Source organism: Pteropus medius, unplaced genomic scaffold, assembly GCF_902729225.1.
Source record: "Pteropus medius unplaced genomic scaffold, Ma_sr-lr_union100, whole genome shotgun sequence".
Taxonomy (NCBI): Eukaryota; Metazoa; Chordata; class Mammalia; order Chiroptera; family Pteropodidae; genus Pteropus; species Pteropus medius.
In genome coordinates this window covers 11,582,785-11,599,235 of record NW_024342474.1, presented here as the reverse complement: position 1 = coordinate 11,599,235, position 16,451 = coordinate 11,582,785, and the positions used below count along the sequence as shown (strand labels likewise).

Genomic DNA, 16,451 nt, shown 5'->3' with positions numbered 1-16,451 from the left:
GACTGTCACGTATGTGATTTATCACAGCGCTGGCAGATAACTTGATGTAAGGATCTTTTATGCATGAGGTCTTGCAAAAGCATTCACATTTTTTTCATACATGATGCCGAGGACAGCATTCTAACTGGAGCTCTCTTTTCTTGTAAACATTGTGTAGAAAGGGCTTTGCCCCTGAAAATAATTTTCTTCTAATGTTCTAAATGGGGAGGGCAAGGCAAAACTTCTCATCATAACAATTCATCGGGTACTGGTTTGTACATGGTTCCATGAAATGAACTTTCAGTATACAAGACAAAAACTCTTGGCCTCTAGAACTTCTAAGCCCATCTCCATCCCAAAACATATCTCATATGCTGACATTTCTGTGAAAAAACAAACCAGACCAAAACTACAGTGTATTTTTATTATGTAGGCTTATAATTTCTCTTTCTGGAGACTGTCTTAGTGGAAGGAGTAATGTCACTAATACGAAAACTATTGTTTTTTTTATTTAACTCCTTTGATCTTTTAATCGTATCCTCTTGGCTGCCTCACCTTGCTTTCTTTTTGTCTGCTCACACCTCTTTGTCTTCTGTTACTTCCTTCCCATTCTTTATCCTGAGTCTGAAATTCAATAGGCTCCTGGATATTAATAGGAGAAAACTGCTGCTGGTTCTAGGCTTTCCTTATGTTTTGCTCAACTCTGTAGGCCCCACCTCTTCCACCTCACGTACTTCTCTTGCTTAGTCTCTTTTTGAACTATTATCCGCAAAACCCTACTATAAAGAGTCTGAGTGAAGTTATGACATTTCACAGGGTCCAGGAAGGGGTAAGGTCTGTAGCCTTGAAGCTGATATCACAATACGATGCATGGGAAGATCATGGTCCAGGCAGAAATTATGCATTCCTCTTAGATTTTAAAATATAGTTTGGTACTCTGAAGATGAATATTAGCCAATTGGAGAAGAGAGACAATTCTAAACATATGTCTAATTCTCTTTTCATTTTCTATTTACCGACCAGTTATTTTTGTGATTGTGCGAATTCCACAATTAGCTTTGGTAGTGTAGACTTGGAATAAAAACCAACATGTATTCAATAATACTGAACAAACGTGAATATGTCATTCTCTTTGGTCATCTTGAACTTCACTAATGACAGTGAGATACTTGAATGTCATGAACAAATGAAGGTTTTCATAGATTGTTATTTTAACTGTTAATACAAAGGTGTGAGGGTATGGGAGGGTTAAGCTCCGAGCTTCCATCAAATCACTGTAATCTGACTCTAGCCCTGGGATGACTAGAATGCTAAAAGTTTCTTGGTGAAATACAACTCACTGTGAATTCTGATTACATTTCCTATTCCCTTCCAAAAAACAGAAAGGAAATTCAGTTATATTTGATTACGTTACAAAAAAATCCAGTTGGTGTCTGGGCAGTCATGACCACATCAGAAGCCAAACGTGCACACCGTACAGGGAGGGGCTGGCTCTGGGCTACCGCGCTCAGGCCCCTGGCCTTGCCCTCTTACTCCTTAGCTGAGCAATTTGTAAGCATCAGGAGAGAGTTAAAAGAAAGAACACAAATGTACCTACGTGTTTTCGTTACGAACAAAGCAAAAATATCTTGTTTATGTGGAATAAATGGAAAATTACATCCCTTGAAACACGAGCACAATTTGTTTCTTCCTCACAGCAGTGTTACCAATTTTAGTATATCAAGTTCCTTAAACTTTTCTCAATAAAGCCAAGTCTATATGGGTGAAGCAAAGTATTCTAATGATCCATTTCAATAGTTCTCAACCAGTTTTGGTTTGTAGACCATTTCGTTAGTGTTAAAGAACACGAAAAATTTTGATTACTCAAATGCACTGGCCATACAAATCACCTAAGGATTCTGTTAAAACGAAGCTTCCAGTTAAGAGGGGCAGAGAGGAGGCCCAAGGTTCTGCATATCTCAGGGGCTGCTGATGCTGCTGGTCTGTAGACAGGGTAATACCATGTATGGCTTCCTAAAGTAATCTGTCCCAGGTTGTCAGTAAAATTAATAGTTCGATGTGAGCTGTTTCAATTAAACACAAATTAGGCAATCCTCGACTTTTATATCATATTCTATAAGTACATTATGGAATGCAAAATGGAATGCAAAATATGGATTTTGTTGTTATTTCATGCTAAAGAGTTCAGGGGAATATTTGGAGATCATCTGAAAGAATGCTGCAGGACACTACTTTTCCCAATCTTCATTTAAAAAGCACTTAACTGTGTAATTAAATCAATTAGTGAGCACTGATGCTTGGCTTCCATCCTCAGATATTCTGATTTTAATAGGTCTAGGGTGCAGCACAGCTTTTGGGACTCTCCAGATAATTTTTCTTTGCAGCCAGGGCTGAGAAGTCTCCCTTTAGAAGTTACAAGACCAGGCAAATATATAGGGGTGATGTACTCACTGACCTGTGGAGGGCAGAGTGCTTGTATAAAACAAGGAAAATAATAATATGGAGAAAAATAGAGTGAATTCAAGAGAGAGAGAAAAGAGGACCCATTAGAAAAAGGGCTAAGCAAAGGTCTAAGGTTTGCTGCAGTCCGAGAAGAGCTGAGTAACTGAGTGGAGGCCTCCCAGGTGTTGGCAGCATGAATGAGACAGGTCTCACCCTCTTCCTTACTCATATTAATACGGAAGTAGCATGAAGGCTTAAGCATAGCATGGAAAATGAATGGAGAATGGATAAGGAATGCATGTTTGTAATGACCATTAGATTCAAAACTAATGTTTTTATTTTGGAACTGCTTAAAGGAAGCAGGAGAAATACTATAAAATACCTTGACAACAGTAAAACTTTAAAGGGGCTTACTATGACCCAACTTTAAAGGGGCTTACTATGACCCTCCAAACTGGATTGGCAGCTCCTTCAGTTGGACGATATGGTGTCTGCGTGGTTGGTGGTTAAGTCTACGTTTATAATGCTTTTTTTTTTTTTAAATCAAAGCTTAATTCTCATACCAAAGCAGCATAAAAAATGTAAGTGAGAAAAAGTATCACAGCAGCACAGATTGCCAACAACTCACATGGGTCCGTCTGTGGGCTGGGTGAAGGGACCCCTGACAAACATTACATAACCAGTTAGACACTGGGGGACCGAGTGTCTATCTAGATACCTCAGTTTGGATGTGATGGGCATCATACTAGAAAGTTAACCCTTGGCTTTTTCACAGGGAACACGAACTTATAAAGTTTCAAACGTAATTGTTTTTGTGAACCAGAAACCAAATGCAAGAGACACCTGGTGAATAGTAAATGTCTAGATGGTAAGAAACTAAATCTGAACACCTTTATCAGAGAGGCACCACCCAGTTCGAGTGAACAAAAGATTCATGGTCTTCTTTTTCTCAAAGAGTTCACTTCTGTGTGTGTTCTGTTTGTGATCTTCTTTCAGCTGATAGTGGCTTTTGGTTACAAACGCTTATCCTTCTATCTTCTGCCTGCCTCACAGCTGTTTAAAGTTCCTATTGGCTACTGCTATTATCTTGCTTTCAATTCAGCTACTAGACCCCGTGCCCTTACACAGACAACCCCACTGGAAAACGTATTGCTTCTCTGGCTGCTCCTTTCCTTCAGGAAAAGGCCTGTGCAACAAAGGAGTGATACTGTGATGTCATGAAGTTGCTCCTGAAAACGCCACAGACCTATCCCATGCCACAAAGGGGCCCTTGTGGGCTTGTTTATCTATAGGCTGGTGAAAACCTAGGAAGTCACTTTGTTTGGCTGCAGTGAAAAGCTTAAAATGGTCTCAAGCACAGATTTGCTTTCATTAAAAGAAAAAAAGATCAAAGGAGGAAAGTATCATCTTCGAATCTCATGTTTCTCCTGCTCTCGTGTCACCTCAGTAAAAGGTATTCAGCAAACTATATGTAATTATTCACTGGTGGATTTTTTACAGTGATTTTCGACTAGAGTCTGCAATATTTATTTGTCTTTTTTTTTTTAATGAATTTATCACCCTCATCATTTTAGACCAGAAGCCAGTGTTTTATTTGACAGATGACCTCCAATGTGAGTAAGATGAGAGCATGTATTACACACATGTATATTAGAAATCATGCAATATATTGTAAACTCTTTCACATTCTGATTCGATGAAGATTTATTGACCAGTACTCACAGCAGAGTCTTGCCAAATAATTACTGTAAACAATTGCTCACGACTCAAGCTTCCAAATAGCTAATTAATTAATTTTCATTTATTCAGAGGTTTTAAATCAGTGGAGGGTGGAAATTCCTGATTAAAAAGTTGTGGATTCTGAGTAGGGAACACCAACATCACTGCTGTGTATGTTTGTGTGCTGTATGTGTCTATGTGTGGTGTGTGTACCTGTGGGGTTGTTTGCATGTCTGTGTGTGTTGATGGGGAAACTCTTGGTTCGTAGACCTGTACAGTAAAGCTCTAAGATTTACGATTAGATCTTAGCTTATTGATTTGAGGACACCTGATGTACATACAGAACTTACTCTCACTCAACAAATTTTATTTCAAGGCAGCTCAAATGATCTAAAAACAGAATACATTGAAGATGCCAAGATGTCTAGGTTGTGATATCCTAGATAAAAGGAGTTTTTCTAGATAAAAGGAGAAAGTATTACTCCTGATTTGAATTCAGGAGCTAAATATTACAAGGGAATGTAGGACAAGATCCTGAAAGTACGTGTTTTGTCTGGAGAAACCAGTATGTAGAAGAGGCCTTGACTGCAGGTGTTGCGATTAAGTGTCTGGACTGAAATCCCAAACTTCAACTATGTGTGGTCCTTCCCACACATACTGTTTAAGGAGAATGCGAAGAACTGTTGCTCTAATGAAATCTCTCATTCACAACTTATTTAGGTAGGGTCCCCAACCAAGGAATTTACTAAAATGGTCATTTGGACATTTCAGTGCTTCTTCCCAAACTGATCCTGAGAACATTTTGCAACTTCAACAATACTTACAGAGACTGAAGGCTTCGCAAATTCTGTAGAGCTTCCATAGGTACCTGCCTTAGGTGATTATTCTGCAGCATTCTGTACGTTAAAAGAAATAAAGAAAAACATTAAAGAAAGTTCACAGTAATTAACAATAACTGGCCATAGTGGTGCCAGGCACTGCTACAGATTTAAGCAAACGACAGAGCATCAGACAAAACCTTGGCCTTTGGGGAGTGACAGATAATTAAAATTAATGAGTGAGTATATAACATGAGACAAATGATAGGTACTACGAATGAAAAAACAAAATATGGATTTAGGATAGATGATGACAAGGAGTGAGATTTTTATTTTAAATGTGGTCATGGACGGTCTCTCTGGGGAGCTGATATTTGAGTAGAGACCAGAATGGAATCAGGGAGCAAATCATGTGAATATCCGGGAAGAGTTACTAAGGAAGTGGGAAGAGCAAGTGCCAAGGCCCTGAAGCTGGAGCTTGCCTGACTTGTTAAAGGAGCAGCAAAGAATTAATTGTGACTGAGGAGGAATGAGTGAGAGCAAGAGGTTGGGAGAAGGAACCTGAGGCCATCTCATGGAGGACTTGCAGTTCACGGATAAGGCTTCCTTTTAAGTGTGATGAGAAACTCTTGTTGAGGGGTTTAAGAGGGAAATGATGGGATCTTATTTATATTTTTAAAGGATCACTCTGGAGACTACATAGATTAGACAAAATAGAAATAAAGGTAACATAGTTGGCTATTAAAGATTTTTTCTCTTCTTGTGCACGGTCATATTTTGATGTAAATTAAATTCTTTTTGTGAGGAATTGCACTTTTGCTTGCCTGGGTTCCACTGTCCTTTTCAGAACATGAGAACTACAGAATGAAAACACCTGGCAACAATATAATAAATACATATTATTGCTAGTGGGGAAATAGCATGGGAAAAATTCCCATTATTTTGCTACCTTATTCATAAAATAACAATAATTTTGCAAGCTCTCCCTCCCCCAATCCTAGTATTTCATGGTCCACATAAGCCAGAAGCAGAAGACAATTTTGGAAAAGCAGACATTTTACAGAACTATTTCTACTTATTAGGTCACAAATTTATATTTGGATTTCAGAAACAATTTGCCTTGTTCTCTCATCTCCACAATTGAAGTTTCTTTTCATTAGATGACTAGCTGGGATTCAGCCCCAGGTATGTCTAACTCCAAAGTTTGATGTACTTTCCATAGTACCTGGCAGCATTCTCTTGAGGAATATTTGCTGAATGTACAAATTCTTAGGTCGTATGGTATATTGTATGATTAAGATCTGGTGAAGGCCATGGGTTCTTGAATCTAAATACCTCTTCCCTGTGGCCTGAGGGAAATTACCCAATCTCCCCAAGTCTCAGTTACTAGTAATTATATGCCCTCCAATCTCCACCCCAGGGCTTATTGTGACTGTCTCATGAGTGAAAATATATAGAACACTACCTGTTGCATGGTGAGCACTCAATAAAATTTGGCCTTTTACAATATGAATTGATGAATCCCTTTTCAAAACTAGTGGTAAAGTGAGATTGTACTAGATGTGACATTTTAATTGAGAAATAAAATCATCATCATCATCATCATCATCATCATCAGCAGCAGCAGCAGCAGCAAAAACAAACCCATGCCAGGGGTCTTCAAATTTTAAGGCCCATTAGAATCCACTGGAAGGATGATTAAGTCACAGTCTGCTGGCCCCACCCCCAAAGTTTCTGATTTAAGTCTGGGTAGGGGCCAGAGAATTTGTATTTCTACAAACCCCAGGTGACGTTGGTGTTGCTGAGCAAGACATCACACACCCTATGCTGTGCTAAGTATCTCTAATAGAATATTTTAACCTGAACTAGAGGCTACACTGAGGTGGGAGATAAGTTCTAAGTTTTAAGTCTTGGTGAGCAAACCACTTAACCTCCCTGATCCTTGGTCTTTTATTTGTATAATGGGAATAGAATAGTATTATCTGATTGATAAGTTGTTTGAGAGTTAAAACTTAAGGGTGTTTATAATACTGTCATATACTCAATTACAGGCTCACATAGAAATAGATGTGAAAAAAATTTTAGAGATCATAAAATTTATGTTTTTCTCACCATGGCTGAGATTCTGTTTTCTAAAAAATATAATTCTGTCACTTGTATTACAATGGTTTTACTCCAGTAATTTCATTATGTTAAACTTGAATTCAACTAACATTTCATAAATTAAGAATCTCAAAATGTGTTGATTCCTTATGAACAAAGTCAAATACTAGGGAGATCTCACACTTCACTTATCAGTTAGGGAATTGAGAAAATTGTTGCTCAAATACCATATTTTGCAAAATTTACCTGAATATTAAAAGTTTACATTTCTATGTCATTTCAGGTAGTTTTAATATAGTAAATAATTTTAACTTTAAAGAAATGTTTTCTAAGTCATTCATTGAATGATGAATTTAAATAAGATACAGGTAATAGATTTAATTGATGTCTAAACTTTGTAAGTAATATATTACTGGCAGAAAGTGTATTGAATTGTCCTTTAGGCTTTGCTCATCAAGCAGTGGAACTATTAAAATGTGGTCTTCCTAAAATATTGGAAAGGTGGAGTAGAAAATAAGAGATTTATAGATGGTTTTCCTTATATAGTTGCAAACTTTCTCAGTAGTTTTATATATTTAGCCTCAGAAAATGGAACTTAAATGAGTTTTGTTAATAACTTTTAAAGCTACTCCTGACCTATGTCCCAGCAGTTTAATTTTTTAACTACTTCTATAGTAAAACACCAAAATATAATTTAAAAAGTCACTAAGTCCTGATCTCTCCCTAAATAAAGAACTTTTGTTTAATTACTTTCAAATGACAAAATAAGAGCAAATTGTCTCCATTATATACCTTACAAGTCTCCAATGAGTTAATTAGAAAATTCTGTTTTTGTTTAAGATATTCCAGTGGGAGACAAAACAATTAAAGAGTTTATAGCACTGTGGAGTACACTTAAAACAGAAGCATTCCCAACATGGCTCTGATTTCTTTTGCAAAACTTTTTTATTCACTGCATTGACTATAAGCAGAATGTACATGAACTGAATATGGGTTTAGCCACTTTTAACTTCAACTTCATTTTTTTCATTCACATATGGGGAAGAAATGAAAATGAAACACTTTTTCTAAAGATAAAGGATAACTTGATAGTGTCTTAATTTCTTTCCCCAAAGAGTTTTAAAACATTCACTATTTCATACAGCATCCCTGTGCTTATTTCCTGAGATCTCTCTAGTACTAACAGTACAATATTTTTTTTTTGTTACCTTTTTTGCCAACAAGACTAAATAAGAGTATGGACAGTGAAGCAGAGGGAGATGAGATAATATGTCAAAAGGGGACTTTGTAACAACCGATAGCTTGATCATCAGATATTCCCTCTGCCTAATTGTCCTATGTTTAGATATCAAATAACTATCAAGGTTCTATCTAGAACCTGTGTAGGAATGTGAGAATTTTGGCTAATTGTGACCTTTCCTTTCTATGGTTAGTTCTACCCATCACCTCCACATGGCTTTCTGGTAGCAGATGGCAGGAAGGTGAGCCATTTCTTGACTGAATGAATAGCCTATGCAAGAAAATGAACCTTTGTTGAGGACAGTGTGGTTCGGCATCTCACTGGACTACATATTTTGGAATTTACGATCTTCTAGAGAGCACAGTAACAAGCTTTCTGTTATAAAACAGTCCTAGCCAAGGATAGCTGTTGCTATCTTCATTTGTCCATCTTAATAGATTGTATTACTATTATCTTTTTCTTCTTCTGCTGTACGCCCTCCTTACTCTCCTTATACTGGTCAGTGCCCCAGGCAAATATTACTTTTATATTATCTTTTTCACCATGCTAGAATATAACCAGTTATTTCTTTCTTCCAATGACTTCTGGACTTTATAAAACATGTGAGAGTTTCCATGAGGGTAAGGACAAACCTGTCTTGTTCAGCATTTTATCTCTAGCACTGTGGTTCTCAATCCTATTGGACCCAACTCTCCCTTTAATAATAAATATTTTGCAGTGCCTCATTTATTATACTTAGTTACAATTCATAAAATATAGTCTATCTACATATATCATTTCAAAGAAAAAGTCAATATAATGTACTGCTCTGTGTTATATAGGAGAAATATATCACTTTTAACAAAGTGATATATATATTGTTTTATACATGATGCTCAGATGTGACAACCTTAGGAGACATTTTTATAAATGAGTCAGATGTTGCCTTAATTTTTAATGAATAAGGTAGGGTGTGACAGAAATAACATGATCAGAAATTATTCTGTGCAAGACAGGGGAATGAGAGTAGAAGTTTGGAATGGATACTAGAACTAGAGTTAAAATATATAACAGAAGACACTTACTATGTATTATAAGGGAAAGAAAGAAATAACCCTTCTTAAAATAAAGATAATATGCCAAGACAAATTATAGATGTTGTGATGGAGAAAATGAGAAAGTGCGACATTCTTACAAATGAACATGAATGTTCTTACAAATGAGTGTTTCTTATAGATAAGAGTAATGTTAAAATAATTATCTATCTTTCAGGACAAGAGAGGGTTGAAATATCACAGGGAATATTTATCCTATCTCCAAATTCCATCACATGCTGAGGCGAACATTTGTTCTCCAACACTTCAAGAGGACCGGAGAACATATCTCACCACAGGCAATGGGGAATCAAGGCTGAACTGGAAAAAGAAATCACCCTTACAGAGTTGGATACTAGAAGAATAAGGCTAAAAAAGTGACAGGCCACCCCCAAATAAGTAAATCATTATATAATTATCACAAAATAGATTTTGCTCCAAAAATTTTAAAAGGCCATAACATGAAAGATTTATAAAGCAACCTTTGTTAATGAAATTCAGCAAGAGCTCCTTATTTCCTGCTAATTTAATGATAATTATTTTAAAGAAGTTTTACATCCCCATGGTTATATGTCTTTAATTTGTTTTGTGATATTTTGGGTATTTGTTCTTCTGCACGAACACCATTTTCAACTAAATATGAGGTTAGAAATCACAATACCTGGAAGAGACAGAATGCAAAAGCTGAATTAAATATTCAACAATTTTGAGAGGATATATTTATTCCATTTAATTTTTCCTATATAAATTATTAGGCTTATGCAGAATTTCTTGTAAAGTCTTTCAGTATTATTAAGTATGAAAGTATTATTGATTTACATTTTGTGTGGAGAGACAGTCAGAAGTCAAGTACAAGGTGGTAGAATTCTTTATGCTGGGCTATATAGCACATCAAAGGAAAGATTATTACATGTCAATCATCTGGAAAACCAAAGATACTCTCACAAATTTCCAATACTCTCCGTGGCAGGTAGAATCACTATGGTTAAGAACTATTGTTCTAACACTAAAATACTTTCAAAATATTTGGCAATTGAATTTTCTCCTTGAATATTAATATTTAAGTCAGAAAAGTAAAGAGAAGAGTGAACACGGTTCCTGGCAGGGGTCTTGCTCCTCTTGAATCCTCCTCACTTTGACAATGATTTAGCTAAACTACAAAGTCTGAACATGCCATTCCTTTGCTTAGATCTCTTCCTTGGCTCCTCATCATGCCTAGAACATAATAACGTCCATGATTTTTTGACATGAAAATACAGGATTCCTGAGACCAGAGCACTTCTATTTCTCCAAGCTCTTCTCCAGATACTCTCCACTCTCTAAATGCTTGAGTACCAACCTACTTGGAGCTGCCCATTCATCCTGGGTACTTCCTGCCACTGTATCTATATGCACATTTGTTCCCTCGGTCTGTCACCTTATTTGTCTGGCTAATTCCCAGTTGCGCTCCAAGATTCAGCTCTTATGTCATCTCTTTGGGAGAAATATCTCTCTCAGGAATCCAAATCTGAACTATCAGACTGGACTAAATGCTTCCCAACTTTTGTAGTTCCACAGTGCCTTGCACACATCTCTAGATACACTTCCCAGAAGAATTGGAGATAATCTATTTGTCTATCTTGGTCTCACTATCTTGATCCCACAGTCTACCTCTAGACTATAAGCTCTTTAGGCTGTGAATGATACTTATCGATCGTGGTATTTCCAACAGTGATTTGTTCAATACCATTTTGAGTATCACACTCAACAAGCTTTGCTGAACCCCTGACTCTGTAGAAGACAAGAAATATTGATTAGTGAGAAGAGGATAACTAGGTTTAACTGAATACCACACTTAATTCTTTTTCTTTTTTCCTGGTGGAAAAGGTACATATAAATGATAAGTTTGAGAGATAACCTATGATTTTCATTTTTGAATAAGATTAGTCCAATGCTCTCTGGATAGTTTGGGCAAAATGCACCACAGGAAGAAGCAAAGTGTGTGCAGAAGTGTCCTGGGAAAATAAATCCTGCCTGCAGGTAGAAGCTCACATCAGATCTGAAGCAACAACTTATTCTTTAGAATACAACAGATAAACATATAGCATTAGGTCTATGTCATATAAAATGAAGAAAAAGTTGACAAGTTTAGAATATCCTTGTTCTCTCTGTATCATCAATCTGGATCATTCATTTGACAAATATTTATTAAGTGTCTACTATAATTCAGGCACTGTTCTAGGAGCTTGGGATAGACAAGTGGCCAAGACAGACAACATCTTTGATTTTATGGACCTTTAGTGTAATATGATACAATTAGAAATATATAATGGTATAATTAGAAAATTTAAAAATGTTATCATGGAAAAAATCCATCAAATTTGAGTAATTCAAACACAAAGATGCAAAAATTCAAAATTATTATTTTATATAATTATAATAGCTAGCTGATATCTAATTAATAGATAGCCATATAATATAATTTATATGTATTCATATATATTCACAATTCATAAATAATTACGATGGCTGGAAAGACATTTTACATGCAGACAGACACATATACACTCTAGCTTAGTATATCCAATTTGCATTTTGTTGAGTGAATTAAAATAGTAGATTCCAATATAATTAACTTAACAAGTATCCAAAATACTTAGTGGTACATGGCTCAACACAGGAAAAACATTGTCTTAGTAGTCTTTTTAAAATTTGATTTATGTGATGCATTTTGAATGGTTATAAATATTTTGCTGCATTTATGGAGACATAGATGTATTGGAGTTGGTGTTACAACTCAGAATTCTACCACATAATAAATTAACATTGGCCTCTATGGCCACGCCACCCTAAACATGCCTGATTTCTTCTGATCTCGGAAGCTAAGCAAGGTCAGGCCTGGTTAGTACTTGGATGGGAGACCACCTAGGAAGACCGGGTGCTATAGGCGTTAAAAAACAAACAAACAAAAAAGTAAATTAACATTGGGATTTTGCAATATGACAACTTAGAGATATTTCTGCCGAATAGCAAAAATACTTCAAAGGTTGCGGGGGAGTGCCAAACCCAATTACTAAGCTGACCAAAAATGGTTCTGCTGTTGAATTTAACCTTTAACGAAATAATAAATTTAAATAAAATTACTTTTTAAATAGCCTATGAATCTCTCAGGTCAATGAAAGGTAATTTCCACTGTGCAGAAATATATCAAGTGCCTTTTAGAGTTTATAACATTTATCTCGAAGAAAGGAAATAAAATCAGAATATTTTTTCTGAGATAAAATAGCGTGGTATGACTTTCAATTTGTGTTGTCTATTTTCTCTACTGACATGCCTCTTTTCTTCCTACAGAGAATAAACTGAAAGAAAATTAACCAATGCATACTAGAAGAAGGAGGTAGTCAATAATAATAAGTTTTCTGATAAACAAATTGGGAAGTTGGACGTTAAATAATAAGAACGCCTACTTTTACAAGTCTCAATGAATTAACATTTCTCAATTAAGCAACTACTCAGTGTATCTATAATCACTAGCTTTTCTACATCTTTTCTCAAGTGGAACATAAACTTGGTATTTTTCAGCTGATCCTTATTCAGTGAATCATAAGAAAACAAATTTCCCAAATGGTTTGACGATGTGATCTCATTATGTTAGAATCATAGTGATTTATTTACTTGGTGATCAAAATGATTCAAGAAACTCTCCTCAACTTCATAACACAAAAAGAAAGGGAAATTCTCTTTTAAAAGTTTGAGTTGATAATTTTGTAATTTAGAGGCAAATAATTTTAGATATTAAAGTTAGAAAAGGAGCGATGAATTTTTTTTACACACACACCCAGACAGGTATAATATGGCTCTGTGGTACCAATGAAAGTAGACTTGAATTTAGATAAATTATCCCATGGCTCCAAATAACTTATTAGAGGAATTCAATCTTTACAAGTTAATTAGCATCCACTTGCCACTCTAGTCAGAAATATAGCAAATAACACCAGTTTACTTACAGAACTTTAAGACTGTAAAGGCCAGCAAATACTCCCTTGGGAATGTATGTCAAAGTGTTTCCGGCAAGACGTCTGTGGGTTTCAAAGGAGAGGAGAGAGAGAGTGAGCATAGTTCTCTTCATGTGGAATTCATTTAGTTGTTAAAAAATACAATACAATTATGTTCAAACCACAAATGCCAAAAACAACTGTAAAATACCTTCTTATGTTTTGTGAAAAATTTCTATAAATTTCTAATAAAAAAGCTGGCAAAGGAAGTGCCTAAGAAGAAATATAATAAATTATCTATTTTACAATAAATCATCTAATAGCTTATACACTATATAAAGCACTCTCCTTTACTTATTATTTTTTTAAATACAAAATCTAGGCAAGAGGATAGGGAGAAATGGGCAGTGGTTGTGAGGCCGATGGGCTATTATTTCAGACAAGATGGTAAGAGAAATTTCTGCTGAGAAGGCATTTCAGCAAAGGTCTGAGCCAAGCAGGTATCTATGTGAAGGGAACAGTATTGCAAAGCCTCGAGGTGAGCATGTGCCTGGTGTGGTTCAGAAGTTTCAAGGAGGCCAGTATGGCTGGAGTGGAATGACCAAGTGGGAGAAAGGCAGGAGGTGAGGTTGGGGAGGTGTCCGGGGCCATTCCACACAGGATTTTGGAGGCCACAATGAGGACTTTGGAAAAGGGAGTGATATGATCAGATCTGTGTTTCAAATAGGTTCTTCTGAGGGGACTTTTTAGAGGGGAGAATAGAGGCGAGAGTGGAAGCATGGAAATGACTAGGGCAATTTAAACGGGAGAAGCCGGGGCAGTGTAGCCATGGTGGATATGGCGAGAAGTGGTGGGATTTGGTGTAGAAGAAAGAAAAATCCAACCTGATAAATGATTAAGGTCACAGTGAAATGTAGGCTGCCAGGAAAGAGTAACATTTTATATTTATGGTGATATTGTAGATAATCCACATGCTTTTGATTAGTTATCCAAAGTACTATACATAATACTGAAGTAAATGAATTGTGTATGACAATGACATGAGAGTTGCTTATTGAATTAAAATAAATTCAGGCTTGGTTGATGATCACAGATGGCTTACCTGATCAGACAAAACTGGCTAGTAACTGTTATTTCAGTCAAAATGTCCCTAACTGTTGTGTTCACAGGCACAACTTCAACACTACACTTTTGAGTCCTAGAACACAGCCTTGAAATGGTGACTTAACTCTTAAAGCTGCTATGGTATCGAGCAGCTTGATGGTTTCTGAGACATTGACTTTGGAAATGAAAAGGAGAGCGTAAAATTTATTTATTTATGTTATTAGTTTAAATTATTGTTAGGTATTGTTAAATACCTTTCTGTTACATTTCCTGAAACATAACTCACTTCACGTGAATTATTTTTCTTTTCTGACCCCTTGAGTTTGTATTCAGAACTTATCTGTGGAACTGTTGACCTGTGTTATCAGGGGAGTTTGTCTTAAAGCAAAGGAATTTATGATGCGTTATTAGCTATTTGCTGGGCTGGTGGAAGATATATCTATTTCATTGACAAAAACAATTTAAGGAAACCATTGCCTCCTTCTTTTCTTATTTCTCTACCATGTGGGATGGTTTTAGTAATTTTAAAATTAAATACATATAAACTATATGGAAAAAACTTTCAAATGAGTACACAATAGTGAGAACTGCACACAAATCCTTCCCGTGTTGAATTGAACTAACAAATCTCGGAGCAACTTTGTTCCAACCCTAGAGAACATAGTTGGCTGAGAAGTATTATTTTTTTTTCTCTGTTTCTAAAATTATTTCACAGGGATATCTATTTTATGATCTTCATTTCTATAATAAAATACATCAAAGGAAAACTTTTGTATCTTTTCATATGATATAAAAAAGTTTTAATCCTTAAAGATACTACTCCATATATAGAGCCCACATTGTCCCACCATTGTTAATTTTACTGACTTAACTGCCATAAAAAGGAAAAAGTCATTAAGTTACAGTAGATGCTTTTCTCTTCAAATAAAGAAGTAGATGCTTTGGTGTTGTAACAACTAACTAAAATATTTTTGAGAATGTATGCTTTGAATCTTTATAATAATTTACTCCAAAGTAATCTGAAGGGTTTTTATTACTTCATTTCTTAAAATGGACAGACAAAATTGAACAATCTGATGTGGGCCCTGATTCCTCATCTCTGGACATTGGCTTGGAAAGAGAGAAGTGTATGGATAAAATGAACCGAGCACTGAAAGTAGAAGGGGTTGCCTGACCTTGCTTGGGATCCTTGGGAAAATTACTGTGTAAGGGAACATGGTCCAACATGGGTCCCTTCAGACGAATTCCAAAGGCAGAGTAGCATTTTCAGAGCTAAGTGAGAGAGTCTGGCAAATTCTATCAGTCCTCCCAGGTCAGTTCTTGTGAGAACTACTTTGACTTCAATCTCTTCATTTTTTTTTTCTTTCCCTTTTTGGTTTTCTTTCTTTTTGCCATTAATTTGCTGTGAGATTTAACACAAGTCACATTACCTCCCTGGATCTCATTTCACTTATTAAAAAAAAAAAAAATGATAGGGTTTTTTCACTAAGGTCTTTTTCTTCCCTAAAATTGTTTTTATATTATCTGTACATTTCCTGCTTACCCTCATTCTTTTCTCTCTCATTCTCCCTCTCCCTCCCTTTTTCCTTCTTGTTTATTCTAAGATTTCTTTACTGCATATCACTAACATTTTAAAAGTACTTTCCCATGTTATACAGGAGGTAGAGTAAAGATTATTATCTGTAATTTTTAAGATAAAGCTCTCAAAGCTCAAATAGGTTTTATGTAAATCAAAAAACATTGTTACTTTCCTATTTCATTTAAATGTAATCTGGTCTTTTATTATAGGGCATGGAAGCTATGTAACAACAGCGCTACTTAAATAATCAGAGCAAAATGAATTTGAATGTGATAATCTTTATGACTTAAAAGAAGACATTTCAGATGACTTAGCAGATTCATTCTGGCTCCTAGAACTTACTGCTTTATTTTCCAACTTTTACAAGGTACATGAGACCTACAGGGCACACATTCTAAATATGCTAAATTAATTTGTTCT

At 35.7% G+C, this 16,451-nt stretch overlaps 1 protein-coding gene and 1 pseudogene across 1 annotated transcript in view; one reads left to right on the top strand and one right to left on the bottom strand.

Annotated features, from left to right (window-relative positions):
- The window catches only part of LGR5 (leucine rich repeat containing G protein-coupled receptor 5), a 113,724-nt gene that overhangs the window by 34,574 nt on the left and 62,699 nt on the right, over nucleotides 1-16,451 (bottom strand). Inside the window, exons 3-4 of the mRNA XM_039866019.1 lie at nucleotides 13,361-13,432; nucleotides 4,965-5,036 (exon numbers count right to left, since the gene is read on the bottom strand). Of these exons, the coding sequence (XP_039721953.1) occupies nucleotides 4,965-5,036; nucleotides 13,361-13,432 (144 nt within the window). The remainder of the gene's footprint in view (nucleotides 1-4,964; nucleotides 5,037-13,360; nucleotides 13,433-16,451) is intronic.
- LOC120605122 (uncharacterized) lies at nucleotides 12,185-12,303 on the top strand (annotated as a pseudogene).